This window comes from Xenopus tropicalis, chromosome 9, assembly GCF_000004195.4.
Source record: "Xenopus tropicalis strain Nigerian chromosome 9, UCB_Xtro_10.0, whole genome shotgun sequence".
NCBI lineage: Eukaryota > Metazoa > Chordata > Amphibia > Anura > Pipidae > Xenopus > Xenopus tropicalis.
The window spans coordinates 18,165,440-18,193,272 of record NC_030685.2 but is presented as its reverse complement, the minus strand read 5'-3'; the positions used below and the strand labels follow the sequence as shown (position 1 = coordinate 18,193,272).

Sequence of the window (27,833 nt, the reverse complement as noted above, 5' to 3'; positions counted from 1 at the left end):
ATCCGCTCGCTTGGCGATCTGCCCGTGTATGGCCAGCTTTAGTTCCATAACTATGCTATGATAAAGCAACAGAGCTCAGCAGCAGTCTCATATAGATCAATGCAGGGATAACAATGGGAGCAGAAGATTTATTTGGGCCGGCTGCTGTTTGTGTGGGCTGCCAGGGGGGCTGCGCTGCTATTGACTCTCTCAATTATCTCCAGGAAGAAGACTGGCTTTGATTTGTGGCTAGGCTGGCTGTAACCTATAATAACTTGATTTTTTTTAATATCGCCTAGAAAAACCCATCTTTGAAGCAGGCAGTTTTCATGAAAAAAAAAGACAAGTTACAAAAAAAAGAGTGCAGGGAAAATCACGAGGCTTTAGTGATGAAAACTGCTTGGTATCGTTCATAAATATTTATGTCAAATTTCTTATCCCTCTGCAAAATTTAAAATAAATGATATCCATGTAAGGTTGTATATAGGCAATCTCTGGCCTACTGGCCTCTGCAGGTGCGGGGTGTTGTTCTGCAACAAACTGAAGGGCTGCAGGCCAAGGAGCCCTCTCTGGCTTGCCCTCATGTCTCCATCTTGCCCTACTTTCTCCCCATGTTTCCTTGCCACCTCATGTTGTCCTACTTTCACCACCCTGCCCTACTCTTACAGTTTTGCCCTATCTTCGTCTTGTTCTACCATCCTGCCCTACTGTCAGGGTCTTGCCTTATCTTCACATTGCTCTACTTTCACCATTTTGTTCTGCTCCCTATAATCAGAAATGGGGTGGGAAGTTCTGGGTCACAGCCCCTCTGCCCCCCTATGTCTGACCTATTATCGCTATCTTGCCCTACTGTTTTCACACTAATCCACAGTTGTCTTTCCCTTCAATCTTCACCTTGCCCTACGGTCTCTACCTTCTTGCAGATCTATATCTTGCCCTACTTTCACCCTCTTGCCCTATCTTAATACTTCCCTAATAACTCAGTCTTTCACTGCTCTTCCAGTGCCACCTTATTGTCTCCATCTTGCTCTGCTTTTTCTATTCTTCCATTTCTCTTTATACTTCCTACTGGCCAAAATCTGTTCTACTATCTCAACCACGCCACACTGGCTCCACCTAAACCTACTGTTTACACTGCTATCTCCATCTTGACCTGCTTTCAATAACTTCCTCTAATGTCACAGTCTGGCCCTCTTTTCAACTTGCCCTGTTGTCTTTATCTATCCCTTATTTATCTCCATCCTTCCTTGCTATCTCCATCCTACCCAGTGGTGACCACTGATTTTGTGCAGTTTTGCCAGTTCATTTTTGTTCATTGTCTTAGGTTTCATGTGTTATGAAACCTAAGACAACAAGGCCAGACTGGGGCCTTACAATTCCTATACATTGTGATCCTCCTTTTCTCTTGCACTCCTTTGAAATTATTTTGAACTGCCTAGTTGCCTGTGATATAATATTTAGGGCCTATAACCAAGAAGAGGGATCTGGTTATGTTTTGGTTTTGCAATTTCTTTTGTGTAATATATGATAACAATGGACTGGGTGTAATACAGCGTACAATACAACACAATGCACTTTTGATTGGCAGGCTTCAAACCAGACAAAAGGGGCTGTCACTTAATCTGTCTTATATCTCCCCACCACACCTTTCACTGAATCGCTGATAAAAAGCCTTATAGTAATAAACCTTGGTTTTTCAGACCAGTGGATGCAGAATTTCTTTTTACCAATACCACTTAGCAGCCGCAGACCAATTACACCAAAAAACTACAGAAGACACATGCAAACTGAATAAAAAAAAAAAAGAATTTAAAAAAATCAAGCCCAGAAGAAACAATGGAAAACTGTGCACAACTGACAAGCAAGTCACCAGTTTAATTGAATGACTTCTTCTTACTACAATGAATTCTTCTTAATACACTGGGGCATAACTAGCAAAGGGCGAAAGAAGAATTCACCATAGTTGGTAAACCAGCCTCAAAGCTCACCGTGGTTCTACAGAGAGCAGTGCTAGAACTAGGGGAAGGGTAATTTGGCTCTCAGTGGTGCCCAGAGGTGGCCCTGCCGATGAGGCCCCCCCCTGACTCCAAAGGAAGGTGGGGGGTGCATTTTTTTAGAGCATCGAGTACAATTGCAATTGCAAAACCACCTCAGGTAAGTTTCTCAACTTGCCTTATGGTAAGAGCGCCTCTGACTGGGGATAGCAGAAGAGGCAGTTGCCTAATGCACCTACAGGAAACAGGAGCAGTATTGGACTGGGGCCTCCAACCCCAGTCATAAAGTCCGTCAGCCTCCACCCACCATGTGCACCCTAACCCACCTTGCACAGTTTTATTTACATTTGCCCACGATCCGGTGGAGCACCAAAAGTCAGGTAGGGACTAGGTAAGTGGGACAAACAAGGGTTGGGGTCCATTGGGTTTTTTCCTGGTGTCCCACCAGCCCAGTCCGACCCTGAATAGGGGGTAGAAATTGAGGACTCAAAGCAGACAGAGGGCTATTGCGGCAGGCAGGACAGAGCAGAGACGAAAGGTACTTCCCTTGGGTGCAAATGCCTTTTGGTGCAGCTCTGCTATTGGAGAATTCCCAAGCTTTCTATTCACTGGTATATGAGATTTATGGGTATCATTATAAGTGAGTGAAAATAGAGTTGGCTCAGCCACAAGGTCTAGGATGTACTGTACACTCCCCATACAGGGGCTGTTCATTCGTTCCCCAAGCAATACGCTTCTGTGGGTTATTGTGTTGTGTAACACTAATAAATATTTCTTTTTTTTAAGTTTTAATGCCTTTGCAGAAAGAAAGGTGTTTGAAGCACATTTGCTGGTACTTTACTTGCTGAGTCTACTTTTGCACTAGTAATTTTATGATCTCTTAAGAGTCATTTCCTACTGTGCTGTAACAATTGCCGAAAATAAAAGTCCAGTTTATTTAGAATGTTTCTGTTTTGTTAAACAGGCAAATCACTCTGCAGTGTTCTGTAAAACGACATGCTAGGCTGTTCGCCATTCTGGCTGCAGCGTTCTGCTCTGATACATGGGAGAGATTAAAAGCTTTGAAAGTAAACGAAAATGGGGATCCCCGCCATGGTTTGACATTAAATAAGCCTTGTAAGCATTGAAAAATAAAAAGTGCACTATACATATATATATATGCTGTCTATATATCTATATATACCGTATATATAAGCTGCCTATTCTGTTCATTTTAAAAAAAAAAATCAATATTTTTTTCATGCAGTAAATCTGAATAGAGATAATGAGGTCTGTATAAACAACCCCCTCCCTTCATCCCTTTGTTGTAACTGCTGCAGATTATTGATAAGCAGAAGTCCAATATGCAGAGGGTTTATCTGTAATCTAAATATCTAACCGTGAAGTCAAGGTAGCCATATACGAGCCGATTATAGCTGCCGAATCAGTCCATCTAGACTGAGTTGGCAGTTTATTGGCCCGGGTTGCCCAACTGATATCTGCCGAAAATGAGCCAAATATCAAGTAGGTTTAAAAATCTCTGTATCTGTATAATTAAATATTGGGGGTAAACTTAATAATATGACATTATGGCCAGATTTCTGTCCCCTTTTTCCTCTGTGACGGATTTCCCAGCATTCAGTGGGTTAAACCAATCTCATCTCTATGATATGACTCAGGCCTTTAAAAAGAAACACAAGAGAGACACTGTGGCTGTGGAAAGCTCAGGCAGATAGAGGTTTGTGTAAAGAAATGAAATAAAGGGAAAATGTCAGATAACATTGAAAAAGAAACAATTTCAGAGCAACTTATTGAACTTCTATAAAAAGAAATTCTTTTATTTTGTTTGATATGTAGAAATGAAAGAAAAAAGAGAACAGCTCAGCTGATGCAGAACCCTTTGGGAGGGCAACAACAGAAAAATCAATGCTCGTTCTCTTTAAATAGTGCCCAAAATGTGCCCCAAATGTGCCTGAGCTGCAGAGTGTTTTAAAATGTCATTGCAGGGCTGTTTTTAGGTTTGCCGTTGCCTAGGCAAGAGACCTTAGCAACACCCTTTCCATAGTTGGTCTGACTGACTGAAGATAATCCAGGCATCCCCACAACCCAGTTGCCGCCAGATTTAACCACAAATATCTGTCATAGACTGGGGATTTTTTCTGTTACTTTCCCTGCAATAGTTTTATTTAATATTTAGGTACCCAAGGGCGGCCCCCACTAAAGCTGTGATGCCCTGGGCAAGCGCCTTTGGATGCCAATATATGGCCCTGCTGGCATGCATAGAAAACATGCTTACTATATACACTGAGGTAGGTAGGGCCCACCCAAGTTATTTATATAAGGCCCCCCCATAAACACAAGCGCTCAGTGTCAAAATTTTGGCCACACCCCTTGTGTGCGCTATAATCAGCTGATGTTACTTTATAATAAGCAGTTTATATAAATGGTTAAAATGAATAATTAATGTGCTAATAAGTCAGTTAGTTCATTGAGGGCCGTGTGGTTTACCTTAAGTTTTTCAATTTATTGGGGGTCAGTGGAGTTTGTCCCTGCAAAGCTTCTCTGCATTGGCTTTTGCTTAATACACAAGTTACTTACGTTCTAGGCAAGTTACGTCGTTTTCTAGGCAGTATTTGCGTAAGGTACGCAAATTGCATAAGTTCTGGCGGAACTTTATACGTAATCGTGTAATTTTCGCAACACTACCGCACCCCCTTGCGGAAGAAGATTGCATGGGGCCCGGCACATCGCAATCAGATGTTTGCTTTAACACAACACACCTAATTGGTGATTGGTTGCTTTGGGCTATTATTATCACTGTTAATCACGTTGGCACTCATTTTTATTGGCTGGTTTTGTAAATTACTACTGGCCAGCTAGCAACCTTAAGGAGGCTATACGCGCTAAGATCTGCTCGCTTGGTGAGGTCGCCAAGCAAGCGGATCTTCTCCCGATATCCCCACCTACGGGTGGCCGATATCGGGCTAATTCAGTCCTTTGGCCCTGGGGCCAAACAATAGAAATAGAATGACGGGGATAGGCGTCCGGTCCCTGATCCGACTAATTTTCAAACCTGCCCGGTGGAGATCAGGCAAGATATTGGTCGGGCAGGCCCTTCGTTAGAATCACTCTAAAGCTGGCCATACACGTGGCGATCTGACGATCTTTCGTGCAACCGACCGATATCGGCAGCTAGAATCGGCCAGTGTATGGGCACCTTTACTCCAAAGCCCATGGCCCTCTGTGTACTCCAAGTTCCACTGCCATGAATACAAGGGGAGCCCAAAGTGACCCGCACTGGGCATTCGCACTAAACAATAGGGTTGATTCACTAAAGTGCGTTAATTTTTATCGCATGCTTTTTTGCGTTAAAATAGACGTGAAAATTAACACACGATTCACTACAGTATTACTGCATGCGTTAAGTCGCATATCGCATGCATTAAATTTCGCGCTACCGCATGCGTTAATTTGCGCGCAGAAATGAATACTAACGCATGATTCACAAACACTAAGACGCGCTAAATATCGCATTAGTCTGTGCGAAAATTACCAAATACATGGGGCAGGCGGTAATTATAGAAAAGTACAATTCATGAGCTTTTGGCAACACAATATGGGACTTTGCAGTGGGACTTTTTCAAGTCTGTGTTGGGCCCAGAGTGATGCAGCCGCCAGTTTGCAGGGAAATGGTCATTTTCAGAACAGTAATTTTCCGAAAGTATTGGCGTGTATGGCTAACATGGCATGCGTTTTTTCGCACAAGGCAACTATTTATACGCGGTGCGTTGATTAGCGCGTTCCGTCAAATACCGCATGAAAATAGCCTTCGCGACTAAACTAACACAAGCAGCATTGCGCGTAAATCAACGCAAATATCCTTTTAGTGAATCGTGCGTTAAGACGCGAAAAATTAGACGCGATACAAATTTTTAACGCATGCTATAAATAGCGCACGTTTTAACGCACTTTAGTGAATCAGCCCTAATGTTTTCTGAGAAAAAAACACTGCATTGCGGGTTACAAACATGGCGAATGGTGGATGTTCTGCGCTTTGTACACTGAGCTTGCGTCGGTAAATGAGGCTAATAGCCTTGTGCAGGATCCTGTATCTATCCATCTCGCCCTGTAAGCGACACGTAGGAGACAGCGAATCCGTTCCTCCCAAAGCCGCACAGGCCGGCGAGGGCCAATGAAGTCTATCTGCATTTCAATCAGATCCTGTAACACACGGCCGTGACCTTTGCAAAATGTTTTTGGAGAGTGCAATGAGAAAGGCAGAATCCAAATGACTGCTTTATTCTGAAGCCTTGCAGGAAGCGAATGTCAAAACTACTGGAGAATCTCAAGGCTTTTAGTTCGGGGGGGGGGGGGGGGGGGGGGGGAAAAAGCACCAGTGGAAAAGGAATGTGTATGGGTTTTACATTTAAAGGAACAATATTTTGCCATTAGTTCTTCTAAAATAATTATTTCATTACATAATATGTACAAATTGCTATAAACCTCTTAGTTGGTCTAATGGTGGCCATACACTAAGGGGCACATTTACTAATCCACGAATCCGAATCCCGAACGGCAAAAATTCGTATTGGAAACTAAAACTTCTGAACTTTTTCGTCGCCGTCGCAACTTTTTCGTATTTTTCACGGCTTTTCGTCGAAAGTTTTTCGTATTGAACGATCATAAACGCCGGGAAAACCTTTCTGACTTTGATCCTTCAGTGCATGTCTGCATGGGCTCGATCAGTGCACTTGCGCACGAAATAACGTTCGTTGTGCAACGAACGTTCTTTCGTTCAATCCGAAAATTTCGGTAAGGTAACAAAAAGTCGGGGAAAAAAAGGAAAAAGGCGTGACGGCGATGAAAAAGTCGCAAACATACAGATCATTACGAAAAAAAACGCATTCGGACGCGTTCGTGGATTAGTAAATGTGCCCCTAAGATTAGTTGGTCGAGGTCGCCAATCCAGCAAACCGCATTACAACAAAGGGGATATGAAAAGTCAGAGCAAGGACTGCATCAATCAGCTGATGGGGTCCCCCGTCCAACAGAAAAATAAAACCTTGTCTGACTGACATCTGGCCGAGTCTTGGGGGAGGCCTGTCAGGGGTCCCCATACACAGGCAGATAAGCAATAGAATTGGTCTGAAGGACCTGAACTGGCAGCTTAAATCTGCCCCTGTAAAGCTGGCCATACACGCACCGATAATATCGCACGAAACCCTAAAGCTACTCTGCAGAGCCTTCCCTCATGTGTCCCTAAATGACACTTCATAGATATCCCCCTTGTGACACTACAAACCCTATACAGTTGTCATTGTGCTGTAAACCTTCATTATAACATCTTGAATGCTAGACACTGTAGTCCACCAATATCTGGGGACCTAAGATTAAGAAAGAGGGGTGATAGTGCTTGATCAAACATTCCTTCTATCTAAACATATCTGAAAAGGAACCTGATGACATCTCATCATTCTTTAAGGGCTTACACCTGGTGATAGGTGAAATGACCATTAGTGGCCTACTGACCTACTCTATCATTGGCTATGCCATTAAGACACTCAGAACTGACAACTTCAGAAGGACAAGCAAGTGAAAGATAAGGAACATGGTATGTCCAGATCTTTATGTATCCTCCATAATGGCCTCTTATCAGAGAGCAAGCTGAGGAGCCATTAGTGTCCTCCACCTCTTTGGCTTTAAGTGGAATAAAGTCCATGGTTATCCTTCTTGAGACAGATCCTTAGACGTCTGGGTAGTATTTATATATTATCTTTAGTGGCGGCCTGAAGGTTCCTGCCATGAATCATATCTGGTCCCAACGCGACCTTGTACCATTTTACCTCCTATCCCTAAAAAGTTGCCCTAGAAGTCTATCATACTGCATGTTCTTAATCTGTATATAGCTCTGTAAAAGAAAAAATACCAGATTTCCTTTAAAGGGCATATATTCCCTATTAACAAATTATTGCAGTCGATCCTTAAATAGACAGTTATGTAGGAAGCCCATAGATAAGGCAGAGAGCTCAGAAAATCCCTTTGCTGCATGTTTACATTGATTCATATGAGTAGCATATTTACCAACTCTCCCTAATTCCCAGGAAAAATCCCTATTTTTATTCTCTGTTCCAGGGAAGTTTGGAAACGTCCCAGGAATTTAATTGTAACCACCTACAAACAGTCGCAAGTTATTTCAGTGCTTTTGTAAAACATACTGGGCCCCACAACATCATCTTTCTAGAATTCTCATTACCCCAAACTTTGGGAATGGTTATCTTTTTCCACATATATTTTGGGGCTGTCAATCATTCAGGAACCCAAAAACTCTTCTATCAAAAAGGTTGAATCCCTGAATAAGAAAGACAACTGAATAAGGCCCACTAGCATCCTACCAACAGCCAAAAGCAGTATGGGGTTGTTGGAAATTATCATTCCAAAAAGTTGGCCATCTATAGCATTTTGTTACTCCTCAGCAGATGACAACAGCCATTAGAGCTCCCCTAGTGGTCATTGAGAAAAGGAATTGCAGATTCAAGAAACCATTAGCTACAGGGACCATAAATGAATAACCAGCCGGTGTTGAGATTTTTATCTCCTTCAGATTCCCTTCTGCGCCTTCTTGTATATATCCCCAAGGACAACATAACATTTCATAAATGCACTATTTGGAACACAAGCCATTAAATCTAATTTTCATTCTGCTTTCATATTTTAATGAGTTTCTGAAAGGGATATTTCAGTTAAAAAGAGCTAGAGTTTCCCTGTTATCTGTGCTGGAAATTGATGGTTGGGATTAGGCATTTTTGTACTTGCCACTAATAAGTAATAATTATAATTGTTTCCAGTTACCTTCCCCTACAAAACTAATATAGGCACAGGCAATAGGGCTTGGAGCAATGGTTGAGGGGAACTAGTTTGAAGGACAGATATGGAGTCCATAGATCCACAGTGCAGCCTGAAGGCCATTTAACTATGGCTAATACAGCAATATTTCTAAGACTTTTTAACCTTGTATGTGCTAAGAGGGGGGGGGCAGTTGAACAAGAAAAATTAAAAACAAATGGGTATTTTTCATATCCAAAATGAAAAATACAATTCCTCTAGAGGATCCCTCTTCTGCTCCAGTAGTTTTAAAGGGTTCATGAAGGACAAGGCCCCAAATCTTACCTTTCTAGACTAAACTGTTGCATTGTGGGTGTTGCCTGACAAATATATGGTACTTTGGTAAAATATAAGACAATCCTGTCCTAAAACTTCCTGAATTGTGTTTAATTTTATTTAGGGCATTATAAAAGAAACACTAATGTTATAAAAGGTGTCATGCTAACCATGGTTTCCTTATTATGCATAGGCAGCCATTTTGCTGTACCTTGTAATCCTCTCTAAATACTTTTTAACCCTATTTGTCTTATTGCATATTTTTGAATTCACATAATGATTTCTCAACAATGTAAATGCAAACATGGGGCCAGATTACCAAAACTTTCAGGCAAGGTTTTTTTTTTAATCTGAATATTGTCTTTTACCTCTAAAACACCCCCTTCCCCCTTTTGCCCCATGTTTCTTCTTACCAGCTTGTGTATTTACATGCACAATGAACCCACATACTGGGAGCACCAGAGGAAAACTGGAAGATTTGGTGTCCTTAACTTTTTTCTTCTTAAGTCTCCTCAACATAACAACATATCTCATTTATCATATCTGTTTCGTTGCAAATATACTCACATTACAAAATTTGTATCCATAAAACACCTGTTGCGCAGTAGCCCAGCCCAAAGCTGAACGCCGACGATTCCAAAGATGAAAAACACAAAGAAACACAAGAGAAGGACGTTGCCTAACATAGGCAGAGTATCTAGCAGCAGGGTCACCAGTATCCTCATACCTACATGAAAGAGAAGAGGGACCTGTTAGCAGTTACAATTATTGACAAATAAAAACATTTCCACACCCCTTTACTGTGAAACCCCTACAACCAACTGCCTTGAGAAGCAGGGTTGGACTGGGCGGTCCAGGACCCACCGGGGCTACCGCCCCAGGGGCCCCACACCCCCCAAGGTGCCCCCACTGGCCGCATCCCCTCACTACTCCCCCCAAACCCCCCCGCAGGGGCCTTCTCCCGACGTCCTACCCTGAGCGTGCATAAGAGAAACGCGCCGGGGGAGTGGCAACAGGCATCGGGTCTGGGCCACCTTCTTAACATTCTTAAAAAATTTCCCTTTTATCTATAATAATAAAACAGTACCTGTACTTGATCCCAACTAAGATATAATTACCCCTTATTGGGGCAGAACAGCCCTATTGGGTTTATTTAATGGTTAAATGATTCCCTTTTCTCTGTAATAATAAAACAGTACCTGTACTTGATCCCAACTAAGATATAATTACCCCTTATTGGGGGCAGAACAGCCCTATTGGGTTTATTTAATGGTTAAATGATTCCCTTTTCTCTGTAATAATAAAACAGTACCTGTACTTGATCCCAACTAAGATATAATTACCCCTTATTGGGGGCAGAACAGCCCTATTGGGTTTATTTAATGGTTAAATGATTCCCTTTTCTCTGTAATAATAAAACAGTACCTGTACTTGATCCCAACTAAGATATAATTACCCCTTATTGGGGGCAGAACAGCCCTATTGGGTTTATTTCATGGTTAAATGATTCCCTTTTCTCTGTAATAATAAAACAGTACCTGTACTTGATCCCAACTAAGATATAATTACCCCTTATTGGGGGCAGAACAGCCCTATTGGGTTTATTTAATGGTTAAATGATTCCCTTTTCTCTGTAATAATAAAACAGTACCTGTACTTGGTCCCAACTAAGATATAATTACCCCTTATTGGGGGCAGAACAGCCCTATTGGGTTTATATCATGGTTAAATGATTCCCTTTTGTCTGTAATAATAAAACAGTACCTGTACTTGATCCCAACTAAGATATAATTACCCCTTATTGGGGGCAGAACAGCCCTATTGGGTTTATTTCATGGTTAAATGATTCCCTTTTCTCTGTAATAATAAAACAGTACCTGTACTTGATCCCAACTAAGATATAATTACCCCTTATTGGGGGCAGAACAATCCTATTGGGTTTAATTACTGTTTAAATAATGTTTTTAGCAGACTTTAGTTAGGAGATCCAAATTATGGAAAGACCCCTTATCCGAAAACCCCCAGGTCCCGAGCATTCTGGATAATGGGTCCCGTACCTGTACCACTTCAAACCACCCAAGCCTTTGCTTTTAATGGCCATTCCCTATGCACACGTGTGCACAATGACAGGCAGTGACAATTTAGGGTGAAGACACACAGAGCTACTAGTAGCAGCTACTTGTCACGGCTACTAAAATAGACAATGCTGATCATTTACGGATAACTGTCTCTATATGTGTTTTAGCAGAGGGAATTTTCAGTATTGTTTATGGCAGGATATTAGCCTTGAAAAAGTAGCTGCTACTAGTAGCTCAGTGTGTCTTCAACCTTAAGGCCATCATTGCCTGCAAGGGCAGCTTGGAACGTTCCGGAGCAGTATAACTGTTCAGTTCAGCAGCGTCAGACGGAAGGCAGTGAAAGGGTGAAAGTGCTATCAGTGGAATGGAAAGCATCCCTCTCATGCTCTGCCAGCATCCATTAGAGCGGCACCCAAACAAACCGGAGAAACATATGTTTCCATGGAGATCTGTGTCACCTGAATAAGTTCAAGCTCTAACAAGGGACATCAAAACAAGAGGCAGGGCAGGCGGCACACAATTTTCATATATTTTTTGCTGGGTTTGGGAGCAGTTAAAAAGCGCTTAAGTGCACTGGTGGAATAAATAGAAGCCAGTTGCTGGAATTAATAAAGGCATGTCACTTAATTACAGTCTCAAAATGTCAGGGTGCACTAATTAAAAAAAAAATAAGGTCACAATTCTTTTGTACATAGAATATTTACTTTTCTCTAGCACTCTTGGCTGTGAATACGCACTTCTGATTGTTCTGCACGGGGCACCCTGACCGGACAGGAGCCATGATGATTTTTGCAGCACTGGGGGAAAAGAATGCCCTGCAGCACTGCCCAACCAGCAGCAGTATAGGTACCGGTATGGGACCCGTGGGAGGCAAAACTCCCCTTTACTTTTTCGGGTGAGGGCGCACCGGCTGTACAATCTGCTTTTCTCTACTTTGTGTTTTGTATTCATGAGGTTTAGTGTTCTAGGTTTGACTGCAGCCTGGGTGCTAGCAAGGAGTGTGTAAGCTCTCCCCATATCTGTGTTGGTTTCCTCCAGGCACCCAAGTTTCCTCCCACACTCCAGAAACATACAGGCAGGGACTGATGGGAATGTGATAGGGACCTTACATTGTAAGCTCACTGGGGCAGGGACTGATGGGAATGTGATAGGGACCTTACATTGTAAGCTCACTGGGGCAGGGACTGATGGGAATGTGATAGGGACCTTAGATTGTAAGCTCACTGGGGCAGGGACTGATGGGAATGTGATAGGGACCTTAGATTGTAAGCTCACTGGGGCAGGGACTGATGGGAATGTGATAGGGACCTTAGATTGTAAGCTCACTGGGGCAGGGACTGATGGGAATGGGATAGGGACCTTAGATTGTAAGCTCACTGGGGCAGGGACTGATGGGAATGTGATAGGGACCTTAGATTGTAAGCTCACTGGGGCAGGGACTGATGGGAATGGGATAGGGACCTTAGATTGTAAGCTCCACTGGGGCAGGGACTGATGGGAATGTGATAGGGACCTTAGATTGTAAGCTCCACTGGGGCAGGGACTGATGGGAATGTGATAGGGACCTTAGATTGTAAGCTCACTGGGGCAGGGACTGATGGGAATGTGATAGGGACCTTAGATTGTAAGCTCACTGGGGCAGGGACTGATGGGAATGTGATAGGGACCTTAGATTGTAAGCTCCACTGGGGCAGGGACTGATGGGAATGTGATAGGGACCTTAGATTGTAAGCTCACTGGGGCAGGGACTGATGGGAATGGGATAGGGACCTTACATTGTAAGCTCACTGGGGCAGGGACTGATGGGAATGTGATAGGGACCTTAGATTGTAAGCTCCACTGGGGCAGGGACTGATGGGAATGTGATAGGGACCTTAGATTGTAAGCTCACTGGGGCAGGGACTGATGGGAATGTGATAGGGACCTTAGATTGTAAGCTCCACTGGGGCAGGGACTGATGGGAATGTGATAGGGACCTTACATTGTAAGCTCACTGGGGCAGGGACTGATGGGAATGTGATAGGGACCTTAGATTGTAAGCTCACTGGGGCAGGGACTGATGGGAATGTGATAGGGACCTTAGATTGTAAGCTCACTGGGGCAGGGACTGATGGGAATGTGATAGGGACCTTAGATTGTAAGCTCCACTGGGGCAGGGACTGATGGGAATGTGATAGGGACCTTAGATTGTAAGCTCCACTGGGGCAGGGACTGATGGGAATGTGATAGGGACCTTAGATTGTAAGCTCACTGGGGCAGGGACTGATGGGAATGTGATAGGGACCTTAGATTGTAAGCTTCACTGGGGCAGGGACTGATGGGAATGTGATAGGGACCTTAGATTGTAAGCTCACTGGGGCAGGGACTGATGGGAATGTGATAGGGACCTTAGATTGTAAGCTCCACTGGGGCAGGGACTGATGGGAATGTGATAGGGACCTTAGATTGTAAGCTCACTGGGGCAGGGACTGATGGGAATGTGATAGGGACCTTAGATTGTAAGCTCACTGGGGCAGGGACTGATGGGAATGTGATAGGGACCTTAGATTGTAAGCTCCACTGGGGCAGGGACTGATGGGAATGTGATAGGGACCTTAGATTGTAAGCTCCACTGGGGCAGGGACTGATGGGAATGTGATAGGGACCTTAGATTGTAAGCTCCACTGGGGCAGGGCCTGATGGGAATGTGATAGGGACCTTAGATTGTAAGCTCCACTGGGGCAGGGACTGATGGGAATGTGATAGGGACCTTAGATTGTAAGCTCCACTGGGGCAGGGACTGATGGGAATGTGATAGGGACCTTAGATTGTAAGCTCCACTGGGGCAGGGACCGATGGGAATGTGATAGGGACCTTAGATTGTAAGCTCTACTGAGCCAGGGACTGATGGGAATGTGATAGGGACCTTAGATTATAAGCTCCGCTGGGGCAGGGACTGATGGGAATGTGATAGGGACCTTAGATTGTAAACTCACTGGGGCAGGGACTGATGGGAATGTGATAGGGACCTTAGATTGTAAGCTCCACTGGGGCAGGGACTGATGGGAATGTGATAGGGACCTTAGATTGTAAGCTCCACTGGGGCAGGGACTGATGGGAATGTGATAGGGACCTTAGATTGTAAGCTCCACTGGGGCAGGGGCTGATGGGAATCTGATAGGGACCTTAGATTGTAAGATCACTGGGGCAGGGACTGATGGGAATGTGATAGGGACCTTAGATTATAAGCTCCACTGGGGCAGGGGCTGATGGGAATGTGATAGGGACCTTAGATTGTAAGCTCACTGGGGCAGGGGCTGATGGGAATGGGATAGGGACCTTAGATTGTAAGCTCCACTGGGGCAGGGGCTGATGGGAATGTGATAGGGACCTTAGATTGTAAGATCACTGGGGCAGGGGCTGATGGGAATCTGATAGGGACCTTAGATTGTAAGCTCCACTGGGGCAGGGACTGATGGGAATGTGATAGGGACCTTAGATTGTAAGCTCCACTGGGGCAGGAACTGATGGGAATGGGATAGGGACCTTAGATTGTAAGCTCCACTGGGGCAGGGACTGATGGGAATGTGATAGGGACCTTAGATTGTAAGCTCACTGGGGCAGGGACTGATGGGAATGTGATAGGGACCTTAGATTGTAAGATCACTGGGGCAGGGACTGATGGGAATGGGATAGGGGCCTTAGATTGTAAGCTCCACTGGGGCAGGGACTGATGGGAATGTGATAGGGACCTTAAATTGTAAGCTCTACTGAGCCAGGGACTGATGGGAATGTGATAGGGACCTTAGATTATAAGCTCCGCTGGGGCAGGGACTGATGGGAATGTGATAGGGACCTTAGATTGTAAGCTCACTGGGGCAGGGACTGATGGGAATGTGATAGGGACCTTAGATTGTAAGCTCCACTGGGGCAGGGACTGATGGGAATGTGATAGGGACCTTAGATTGTAAGCTCCACTGGGGCAGGAACTGATGGGAATGTGATAGGGACCTTAGATTGTAAGCTCACTGGGGCAGGGACTGATGGGAATGTGATAGGGACCTTAGATTGTAAGCTCACTGGGGCAGGGACTGATGGGAATGTGATAGGGACCTTAGATTGTAAGCTCACTGGGGCAGGGACTGATGGGAATGTGATAGGGACCTTAGATTGTAAGCTCACTGGGGCAGGGACTGATGGGAATGTGATAGGGACCTTAGATTGTAAGCTCACTGGGGCTGGGACTGATGGGAATGATGCATAATCTATGTATCCTTTTTCATATATAAATGATAATAATATGAACACCATTTTACCAAAGAAATCAATTCTACAGGGAAAATGGTCATGCAGAATTAAATTTAGGTAGGGCCTGTGGCGTAAATATAGAGGAAGCAGACCTTGCAGTCTGGGCCCCCCCTGCGTCCATGGGGTCTGCTTCCTCTATAGCAGCGAAAAATCCCCCCCTCCACAGCTGCTTTCCTACCTGCGGCTGTGGCAATGGGAGCCGCCAACAGCAAGTGGATAGTGGGTGCGAGACTCCAGTGGGGGGGTGGGTAGTGGACGGATGGGGGCCCGAGTAGGGAGAGGTGTGCGCCGGGCCCTTCCACACATTTTTGCATGGGGGCCTGGGGCACCCTTGTTACGTCACTGGGTAGGGCTGTCCAACTGGAGGCCTGCTGGCAGAAGGATTTTTATGGCCCCCATTCTCCTATAGGGCTCCATAGATTTCACTGTATGACATCATTATTTTATTCCGGCCCTCGAACATGCTGTATGCGAATAAATGGGCCCACTACATGTAGTAAGTTGGACAGCACTGCTATAGGTTTATTGGAGACCGTTTCCCCTCCAGCTGACCTATCCAAATGCACAATGTAGAGCCCCTGAACATCTGCCGGTTATTAAGCCTCCGAAGATGATTGAAGCGGAGCCATGATGGCATTAGCGTATGACACAGCAGCCTCCTGCAGGAGCCTCGCAGCCTTCCACCTCCTCTGATCTACTTTCCTAATTGCTTTGAGAGAAAGTACAGCTGGTCCCTCTCCTGTATTAACCTGGGATGCGGCTTTAGCTCTGTGCAGAGAGCATAATGTACAACTTAATTATATTTCTAATAACTGCCATAACATTCGGCATCAGATGACCTCTGCCTGCAGATTCCTGAGGCTGAAAAAACAAAAAACCCTATCAGAGAAGAAACATCTAAATATTCTTATATAAAGTTTGTATCTGCCCATCCAGCACCTATAAGTTGCAACAAATATCCAAGGGGTTGGTGGGTAGGGCTAGGACTAGGGGTAGGCAGAGAAGGCATCTTCCTAGGGTGCAACTAGGGGTTGGGCAGTATCCCCATGACCAGGGCCGGAACTAGGGGTAGGCAGAAGAGGCAGCTGCCTAGGGCAGAAGAGGCCTCTCCTGCCTACCCCTAGTGCTACTTTGTCATTGCCTCCGCCGCTTGTCATTAGCGGCAGGGGCAATGACCGATCTAATCAATCGGGGAGGTGGGCGGAGTTGGCCGGCCGGGTTGCCTAGGGCGCCCCTGTCCATGACTGATTCCAGTGCCATATAATGAAGGGAAAAAATGACATAATTATCTCTATATATAAGATACCAGCAAGATGCCTGATAAAGCGCTGGGAATCTGCATTCTCATTGGACAGTTCTTTTCCATTTATAATGAAGTAGAATTGTCATTGGTGAATTTTCCTGCATCTATAATTATGTTTTTGCAGCTTCTACAGCAACACTAGGGGGCGCAGTGGGACAGCATCAAGGATGAGCTTACAACCCCTTTAAAAAGAACCTTCTTAAATAGCCACCTAGCCCGAACGGGTTACTGCGACGCTCTAATCATTATTTTCCCGTAGAACACATTCAGGTACAATCCGTTTGCTCTAAGAACAACTAATGATGCTGCTGAATGTACAAGCTCCTTTATTACCATTTCGTGTTTTATTACGCCGGGCTCTAATATTATAATAGCGGTGCAGTTATTACATTAATCGGCGGCAGTAAAAAAAGCACAGATTGGGGATTGTATAATGTGAATTTACCCCCCGAATAAAAGGTTCAGCGTAAGAGGAGAGTGGGAAGCAGTTTGCTTTGTGCTAAAGCGGTTTTATGATCAGCGCTTCAGCATGGAGCAGCCGCCGGCCTATAAACAATGGTAATACCGTAAGCAAGACGTGGTACTTACTGGGAACCCTGTTAATGGCTCTTAGCGGCCTTAAAACACGTACAGTGCGGATAGCGGATAGGCTGACATTGTGTCCATCGAGGGAATATTCCAACATCCTAAAGGAAAAAGAAGAAACTGAAGGTGAATCCAAATGAGAGTAGGAGCAGATTCTAAACAACTGATGTCCTAATCTTGGACTTTCTTTCTCCTTGCCTTCTAACCTGGACCTGTTTTCAACTCTACAGATTGCCGCTTTGCCCTAACCTTTGGCCTGTCTACTGTTTCTCCTGCTTCATAGCCTAGCCTGACCTTGGCCTGGATCTCCCTGCTACTTCTTCTCTCCTTCACTATTGGCCCGTTCCAAGTTTGGATGCAGACCTATCGTGGTGAAGCCCTTGAGATGCTATTCATCATCCCGGTGGGCCCAGTTGTTTCCATCTATTTAGCGTATTTCATGGTCATTCCCTATTACTGTATGGGAACATGGAAGCTTGATAGATGGAAGAATAAAGTATAGTATGTAGAGAAAAGAGACTAGGATAATAAAGTTTGAAGGAGGAGAGGAGGAGTTAAAGTTTTGAGAGTTGGCCCATTGTCCAGGGTTTTCTGGTGGGCCCCTGCCATCTCAGTCTGACATTGCCAGTGGGTAATTATTTCAGGCTGTAGCCTGTGGCACATAGAGTTTAAGAGACTTAACATGGGCAATTGGACTTGTTTAGAAGATTTTGTTTAGAAGGACTTGTTTAGAAGTTGAACATGATCCAATGTCCAGTTACTTAACTTAACCAATCATTCAGTGATTTTAAGCATCCAGGGGTGATTTAAGAGAGGTTTTTGGCCATGCCCCTGTTACACCATGCCCAAGTATGCCTTAGCCATGCCCAGTTATGCCTGACTATGCCCCCCAACTCCAGGTTATTCCACTATACACTTGGTGACTCCTAAAACATCCTTTCTGGTTGGGTTGACAGGTTTGGTGATATCTAGTTTCCACACATGGCTCAGACTTTAGTACAATTGTGCTCAGCTCTTTAAAGGAGCCAAGACCAATGTAAATATAGATGGAAGAAGATGCTACCATCAGAATCCTGCCTATGTCAGCCATCTTGATATTATCTAACATAGGGAGATTGTGGTGTTTTGATTAGTTTGCACTGTAATTGAATATCAGGAGTTCGGAGGATCATTATTACAGGATCTTCAAGCCAAATGAGAAGATGTTTCCCTCGATATGCCCACCTAAGGTAGGTGATTGACCCTAGGGCCAAACAATCAGGTTACAATGATGGGAATACAAACTGCCAGAGCAAGGACTCCATGAAACTGATTTTTGGCCAGATATCAGTTGGGTAAGCCCATCGGAGTGCTCCGCAGATAAGCTGGTGAATTGGTTGGACAGGCCCAAATCGGCAGCTTAAATATGGCCACCTTTAGTGGGTTGCTATCTCTGAACAGCTGAGGAAAAGTTTAGCGGAATAGTGTTGCTATCAGAACCCATGCCAATGGTGGGACTACAACTCCCAGAATGTTATTTTGGTGAGTACTGTAAGTTATTGTCCAGCACCGTCGAGATAACCCACCCATTTGAGTAAATCTGACCTTACTGGGAACTCAAAGTTCTGAATCAGTTTTTGGGGTAAAAATGACCCTTCGTGACCCACATTTATACGTGTAAATTACCGCAATTAAATCCCGATACAACTTTGATGGTGAAATGTCCCTATTGTAAATATATCAATATATTGTTGCAATCGAGCCATTCTGGATATTTTCTGCCTTGGCACGTTCCCCTGTGTACAGAAGAATGCCACTGATTTCCTTTCTCCTATCTAGTTCTTTATAGACACGGGGACTGGTGCATCTCTTTTTGGGATCTGTTTGTCATTATTTCTGTTTGTGGGGCTGGAAATAATGAGCAGAAAATGCAATTCTTGTTATTCTCTTGCAATCATTGTTTCCCGGCATCAGCAGTTAATAATAGAACCCCCCCCCCCCCACACACACACACTTTTGTTGCAGAGGTACCAAAGGCAATTTGTAGGATCGCTCCTGTTTAAAGTCAAGCAGATAATTCATTGTTTCCTCCTGTGCTCTTTAAAGTGGCTCATTAAAGGGGGTGAGAATGAACTCTAACACCTATTTAAGGCTTTCACCTTTCTTAAGGTGGTCATATCCGGGCAGATTTAAGAGGCCAGATGTCGATCGGGCATTCTTGTATTTTTATTTTTGATTGGCTCATTGATGTGGTCCTCACTCCGACGGTTCCTATTTGATCGCTCAGCCCTATATTGCCCACCTCAGGAGAAAGATCTGCTCGTTAGGCAACCTCACCAAATGAGGGAATCTTATGCCACCGTATGGCCACCTTTACCATAGCTGGGCATTATCGTATAAGCCAAGTGTGCAACATCCATAACACTTCTATTATTGTAACAGTTATATACAGAGTATATCTATATCAATAAATATCTATAGATATCTAGGTAGAAAAATGATTAGATGAGAGTGGGAGACCTATCAATCAACTGTTGAACAGACAAGGGGATGGACAACCCAGTTGACAGATCAGTTGTTTGATACAAATTGTTTGTGATGGATAGATGATAGATAGATGATATATAAATAAATAGATGCTAGATGGATAGAGAGAAAAAGAGAGAGATAGTTGAGTCACATACCAGTTAATAGCTAGCTAAATAGGCAGACAATCGGTAGAAACATCCGACACATTGCCCCAGCGCCTGTAGTAACATGATATGATGATTTTATAGCTTGCTCTTGCCCGCGGCCCGACGCTCGGGCTATTAGAGTAATCAACTCACTTAAGCAAAGGGAAAAGGGCAAATGGAAGGAAAGTATTCATTTCGCCTCTGCTCCGTGCTTATCAGCTAGCTCTGCTAATAGCACCATTATCCCCAAGTCTACTTATTGGAGAAAACAAGCCACTTATTATGTTGACGTCCAGCCCGTTGAAAACAGCAATTACTAGAGAATACACAGGATAAGTTTTATGGGCACTGGAATATGATCAACTCTCCTTCCCTCCTTGTATCCCTTCAGCCCCTCTTGCTCTTTCCATAACCACCTCAGCCTATACCCTCATAACTTCTCAACCCCCTTTCCTTATGTTTTGACCTCCTATTCTTCCATATAACCCCTCAGCCCCGAGTCCCCTTCCTTCCATTTCAACATCTTTTAGCCCCTATATCTCACTTAAAAACATAATAATCCTTAGGATGACCATACATGGACCAACCACGTATCCTCTCAACCTGATCAGCCACTTTCCTCACTACATAAGCCCCAGCCCTACATTCTTTATTCCATAACACCTTATCCCTTCTCTTTCTAAATTATAACCTCTCAGTCTTCCCTAGGTCCTTACCCACTCAGGCTTCATGGTAGGGAAGCCGTAGGCCATGCAAATATGAACATTTGGAGATAGAGATGGTCAATCACCAAAGCCAACTCCAAGACATTTAGATGTTTCCTTTAGCAATTAGAGAAGAGGGGCTTCCAAACTCAATCTCAAAATCCCTATTAAATTAAATTTATTATAAACCCACCTCAGCCTTAATAATGAGCTATTCCAGTGTACATATGTATATTTTGAGGTGTAAAAATGTCCATCACCAAAGCAAACTCCAAAACAAGTAGACGTTTCCCTTAGTAATTAGAAAATCTCAAAATCACTATTACATGGAATTTAGTATAAACCCACCCCAGCCCTAATTATGAGCTGTTCCTGTTGATTAATCTGGTGCTGAGTTTGTTTTTTTCTCTTTAGTCGGCTGAGCCAGAACTGTAACGAAGTCTCAGTAACAAACAACTCCTACATTTCTCTCCTTCTCTTCTCCCGAGACTCGCTTCTGCCCTGGCACATCCACCCTTCTCCTGTTATGGTAATCTCAATGTTCCTGCTGTTTACAGATGAGGGGGGGTTGCCTTTGCAAAGTTGTGACTAAGCAGTTGGGAGGTTGTGTCAAAATAAAAATGACTAATGCTTTCAGAACAAATTAGTGCTCTATGAGAGCTTTTATTACTTGTAATATAGACAAAGTTTGGAGAGCGGCGGTGAGAGACATCAGGCCTGGCAAACAATTAGAGGGGACGGGGGCCAACAGGCTACTTTGCTTTCAGGCTTCCATCAAGACATAACACAGGCAGAGAAAGTATATTACAGACTGTCTAATATCAATCTCTTGTAAGAGAGTCAACATGATATCAGGTCTTCTAACGGTTTAAACCAGATGCAGGCAATTGGAACTCTTTCAGATGTTATTAAACGACAACTCCCAGTATGCTCTGATGCCACTTTAAAGCTTGTATATGGGGCATATAGGGGCCTTATATAGGTCCCATCTACAATGGATTAGGTCTTTGTCCAAAACAACTGGCTTTCCCATGTTATATCTGTTCACACTGATTCAGGGAATAAGCACCTGAACATGTCTACTTAGATGAAAGAAAACTTTGACTCCATACATGGGTCATTGAAATCAATGAATAGTCATAAAGGTCTGTTTTATGACCCAATACATTCAAGTGTATGGGCACCTACACTGCATTCCCTTGAATGCTGCACTATAGGGGTAGCCATGGTGCTCCACTATTGTGTTAGAGCCATTTTGGGTTTCAAAAGAAGTACCATGTACTAGAGCAGGGATCCTCAACCATTGGCTCGCGGGCAACATGTTGCTCACCAACCCCTTGGATGTTGCTCCCACTGGCCTCAAAGCAGGGGCTTATTTTTTAATTTCTGGCAAGTTTTGATTGCATAAAAAACTGGTTTAATGACAAACAGAGTCTTCTGTAGACTTCCAGGCCATATAGGGGCTACCAAATAGCCAATCACAACCCTTATTTGGCACCCCAAGACATTTTTCATGCTTGTTGCTCCCCAACTCTTTTTACACTTGAATATGGCTCATGGGTAAAAAAAGGTTGGGGATCCCCAGACTAGAGAAATGTATAACATTGCAATCAGGCTTGGCACATAAACATAGACCTTTATGGCAAGTTGTCTTGCTGTTGCCTACAGAGACTGGGCCAAACATGGTTCCTTTCTGGTACAGCCAATTAGCATGCATATATGTCTCATACTCACCCTGCCATAACAATGAAGAAATCCAGCCAGTTCCATGTGTCTCCCAGGTAGCACTTCTGCCCAAAGATGCCAAGCGCTACCATCTTAATAACCATCTCCACAGCAAAGAATGCAAAGATGAAGCCGTCGAATGCCTGCGGCACAGGAAACAAAAGCATTTGATGTTATAAACTACAATCTACTACATTTCTAGAGAGCTTTGGTGACTTTGGGCTGGTACAAAACACTCAAGCCCAAATGGATCACAAAACAGCCACCTTGCTGACAATAATGGCTTCTTTTCCCAATCAAAGTTAATATATTGAGCCTGATAAAGTCATTTACTTGGCTAAGAGGCCACCCAATAGATTTGGCCACGTTGGTATGGCTCGGGTACAAGGTAGCTATGGATACGGCAAAAAGTAGCCATATGTTCCGTGATAACGTTATTTAGAGATGACGGCTGTCAACAATTATTGCTGCTTGTGTGACCTTTAATCTCATTCTCTGTAGGAACCCCGGCCAACAAATTCTCTAGAAGTGACTGCAAGGCTGTTGCCAGGGGGGCCCCTACACTCTTGCGTGCAAATAATTAGGGCAGGCTGGGGGGATAGAGGTACGTGGAGGCAGCCATTTACTGTGTATGAAGAACCATACGGCAGCTCTAGGCAATGCACAGGGATCTATACCCTTCATAAAAGTGGCTCTTTAGCACCCCCAGGCTTTCCAGTGCAGACCTCTAAATCTAATTACAGATGTACAAGGATTCTTCAATAAGTATTGCCACTAATAGCACTTCATTAATCATTTAACAATTTTTGGATGTCGGTTTTAATACATATATGTGTAATGTATATGTGTTACTCCCCACAATTCCTCACTGCTGGTAATAATAATCAATGTGCAAGCGTGTATATGCCCAATGCCTGGAGTGTAGTTCTTCTCCCGCTGAGTAACTGGTCGTTGAACACGATATTTAAGAGGAGCTACGTTCTATTTTGGTGTGGGACTCATATATAAATAGAGGTCCCACAAGAGTTGTGATGGCACAGTGGAATGTTCCCAGGGGTTGTTGTGATAATGAGATGACACAGTGTACCCATGGCAACCACCTATGCCACTCTACACTAAGCTGATAATCTACATTAAAAGCACAATTTCCCCCTGGGGCAACTAAACTCGTTCTTGACTGTTTGCACTATATATAAATATATACACACTAAAATGCCTTTGTTAAAAATAAAAACTTTTGCTCATTTTACCACTGGCTGGAAACTACGATCACATCAGCCTCCTCTTAGTGGATATAGTTATGGTGCCAATGTGCCTCCCATGGAGGAGCCCTGAGACACGAGTGTAATAATACAGCCAAAATTGACACAATAATCTCTGTATGTAAGATAAGAGCATGGAGACATGAGCTTTCTCATTGGAGAATTCTTTTGCATTTATAATGAAGTTTTTGGTCAGCTGCATTCTCATTGCTTAGTTGTTAATCTGTAACTATATTTTTCTTTAGCCTCTATAGAGAACTAGGGGTGCAGCTTTATGGTTAGAGAACTAGGGGGGCAGCTTTATGGTTGGCTTTAGTTCCCATTAAAATGTTTGGCCCACTTAATGCAATTAGGATCCACCAATAAGAACTGTAGCTGCTGTGTGGGATAGATGTAATGCTAGGGAATGGTTTCCATCTGTAGTTGCATTGGGGCTGGGTGCATTGGAGAGCTTGGGTGCTGCAAATGGGAGAGTTTCAGGGAAAGTTAATGTCCCCTTTAATCCCTACAGCATTTTGTAAACATCGCACTTTATGACACAGAATGGATGTGACGCTCTCGGGCGCAGACCTGTTTAGAAAAGCGTTTCCTCTGTGAAGCTGTTAGAACAATGCAGATCAGTTCACACATCTTTTAAGCTGCTCTTTTTGGGAACGTTTTCTAAAAGTTGAAGGATTTCCTTATACAGAAAGGAAAAGTCCTACCTGTGGCACCGGGGAATGCCTATGCTGGTATGGGCTGTTCCTGCTGAATTGTGCTTAGTACAGGGGAATCCCTATGCTGCCATAGTTTTATGTTATCTCTCTGTACAGGCTATGAGCAAACTTAGGGGGCTGTTCCTGCTGAATTGTGCTTAGTACAGGGGAATCCCTATGCTGCCATAGTTTTATGGTATCTCTCTGTACAGGCTATGAGCAAACTTAGGGGGCTGTTCCTGCTGAATTGTGCTTAGTACAGGGGAATCCCTATGCTGCCATAGTTTTGTGGGATCTCTCTGTACAGGCTATGAGCAAACTTAGGGGGCTGTTCCTGCTGAATTGTGCTTAGTACAGGGGAATCCCTATGCTGCCATAGTTTTATGGGATCTCTCTGTACAGGTTATGAGCAAACTTAGGGGGCTGTTCCTGCTGAATTGTGCTTAGTACAGGGGAATCCCTATGCTGCCATAGTTTTATAGTATCTCTCTGTACAGACTATGAGCAAACTTAGGAGGCTGTTCCTGCTGAATTGTGCTTAGTACAGGGGAATTCTTATGCTGCCATAGTTTTATAGTATCTCTCTGTACAGGCTATGAGCAAACTTAGGGGGCTGTTCCTGCTGAATTGTGCTTAGTACAGGGGAATCCCTATGCTGCCATAGTGTTATTGTATCTCTCTGTACAGGTTATGAGCAAACTTACGGGGCTGTTCCTGCTGAATTGTGCTTAGTACAGGGGAATCCCTATGATGTCATAAGAGAATTGTAGCACAATAGGGCAGGTATAGAAGACAAGAACAGCTGTGACAATAACAATCTTGACCAAAGTGTAAACTTTAAGCTGAGTCAAGCATTCCATGAAAGCTAACAGCATAAAAGGGGTGGTTCATGTTTAAATTAACTTTTAGTATGTTATAGAATGTCCTATCCCTGGCAGTTTGTCTTTATTTTTTATTTTGTACAGTTTTTAAATTATTTGCCTTTCTCTGCTACATCTTTCGAGCTTTCAAATGTGGGTCACTGACCCCGGCAGCTAAAACACGACTGATCTGTGAACTTACAATTTTATTTTTACTTTTCATTAATTATCGTTTTATTCAGTCTCCCTCCTATTCATATTCCAGTCTCCCATTCAACCCACTGGCTGGTTTCTAAGGTAAACAAGACCCTAACAACCAGATAGCTGCTGAAATTCCAAACTGGACAGCTGCTGAACTAGAAGCTAAAAAAAATGGAAAAACTACAAAAATTAAAAAAAAAAAAAAAAAAGACCAATTGCAAATTGTCTCAGCATATCACTCTCTACATCATACTAATAGGTAATTTAAAAGTGAACGACCCCTTTATGGTAGGAGTGAGACGGAACGCAAGGTTTAAGCCAAAATGATTTATTATCTATAAGAGCGCTGGTTCTTACCTCTAGAATGTTGCATCTCTCTGACATACAGTTTGTATCCTCGCAGGGCTGGAACATCCCCAGGGTGACGCAGTTCAGCAAAATGACCAGCATGCTGACATGCTCGAACCATGTAGGAAAGGGTAAGTTAAGGCAAATAGTTCTTGGAGTTTGGTTGGAACATAGAGTAAGTGATGCTTTATATATTTATTAAAGGGGATGTAAACCCTGCTGCACTGCACAGCTCAACCAAACTTTACTCAGTTGTTGCTGGACTACAAATCCCAAAATAATATAACATATAATGGGTGAGGCATGCTGGGAGCTGTAGTCCAGCAACATCAGGGTTGTATTCTTAAAGCAATATTGTACAATAAAACTTTCCAAAACTTTCCCCCAAATCCCCACAGACAGCGGCTGCTTTAAATGCAAAGAATCCTCCAATGAGAATCCCAGCTGATCTGTGTAAATCCGGCTCCCTGTTCTCTGTTCCTGCAATTGGAGTTGGGAGCATTAAGCCCAGTTTCCCAGCACTGAACAAGTCTGTCCCTTTATCCCCATGTCTGATTCCTGTGCCATATAATGAGGGGAAATAATGACATAATTATCTCTATATGTAAGGTACCAGCAAGGGGCCTGACACAGTGCTGGGAATCAGCATTCTCATTGGTCAGTTCTTCAATTCTGCTTATCAGTAGAATTCTCATTGGGGAATTTTCTTGCATCTATAATTACATTTTTTGGCAACTTCTATAGCAAAATTAGGGGGCGCAGTGGGACAGTGTTATGGTTGGGTTTACAGTCCCTTTAAAAACAGTTTATGGTTTATCTATTTTTATGGTGGTTTTAAATGGGATGTAACCCCACAAATATAGAAAGAAAATGTGATTCTACGCCATTTCCCGACACACATTCATTACAAATGAAAAATGGGAACTCCACCCAAACACAACTTTAGCTTGTTGAAAAGTAAACAAAATTTCAAGCAACTTTGCAATATATATCAATTAAAAAATATGCAGCCTTTTACTGATTTTTAATGTAATAATATGGTTTGGTAGTAGCTGACTGCCCTCAGACGGCCTTCAGCCTGCATCCTCCTAATCCCACAATCATCTGCTGCACACGTGATGTCAATAAGCAAAGGAATATCACAGTGCAATGCATTGTGGGTGTTGTAGTTCCATCATGGTGTGGAAAAGTTGTTACAATTTGTAACATCAGTGTTTTAGTCCCTCCTCCCCTGCCAGGATTTCAAATGATGCAGAAAGGGAAGAACTGTTTTGCAGCTGGATTTCACCATATAAAAATGGTATTTATTCATACTTTTTGCAGGAACTTATTGCAGCGATAGGTATATTAGGGGTTTCTGTGTTGTGTGGGGCTCTTGGAAGCCAGAATTCCCCTTTAGATATAAAGTGCTGTTGAAAGCAACATCTGTCTGTTCCCTTGTATTCTTTGCACTGCCAGTTCGGACTGCTAAAACAGCGTATCAGAAACCAACTTCATCACAGACCCAAAATGAAGGATTTACACCTAATTGGTCTTTATACCCCCATTAGGGGGCCCCACCCCTTCTGTCTAGGAGCCTCTGCTGTAATTGGATTTTTTGGTTTCCTTGTTGGTATAAGGTGGCCGTATCCTGCAGACTGAATAGAACGGGAGCCAACACAGCGCATTGGCAATATGATTGGTCGAAACCGGACTTGGCATTCACGTCCTGATGGTCGAAAGTAGCCAATGTGCCTGAGCGAATGTTGGCAGGTATAGCCCAGACTGCTCCCAAGGAAGCTGGCACGTTCCTGCATGGGGACTGTATCTGGGAGGAACATAATACACAGGAAAGCTGAAAGCAAAGTGCCGTTTCCTTTTTCTGACACTTGGCACCAAACTGATGTACCAAGGCAATATGTCAATAGCGACACTAACTCTCTGCTTGGCACGCGTCCCAGTTCCCTCAGTGCCCGCAGTACCATTCTGGGCCCATTACAGACATTCGGAGAAGGAAACGTCAGACCTAAGATTTCTTGGAA

General features: G+C 43.7%; 1 protein-coding gene across 3 annotated transcripts in view; it reads right to left on the bottom strand.

Moving 5' to 3' along the window:
• Positions 1 to 27,833, bottom strand: part of cacna1h (calcium channel, voltage-dependent, T type, alpha 1H subunit) — a 312,629-nt gene that overhangs the window by 123,880 nt on the left and 160,916 nt on the right. For all 3 annotated transcript variants that reach the window (XM_031892923.1, XM_031892925.1, XM_031892924.1), the window contains exons 3-6: positions 25,822 to 25,933; positions 22,456 to 22,589; positions 17,367 to 17,464; positions 9,678 to 9,837 (exon numbers count right to left, since the gene is read on the bottom strand). In XM_031892923.1, the coding sequence (XP_031748783.1) occupies positions 9,678 to 9,837; positions 17,367 to 17,464; positions 22,456 to 22,589; positions 25,822 to 25,933 (504 nt within the window). The remainder of the gene's footprint in view (positions 1 to 9,677; positions 9,838 to 17,366; positions 17,465 to 22,455; positions 22,590 to 25,821; positions 25,934 to 27,833) is intronic.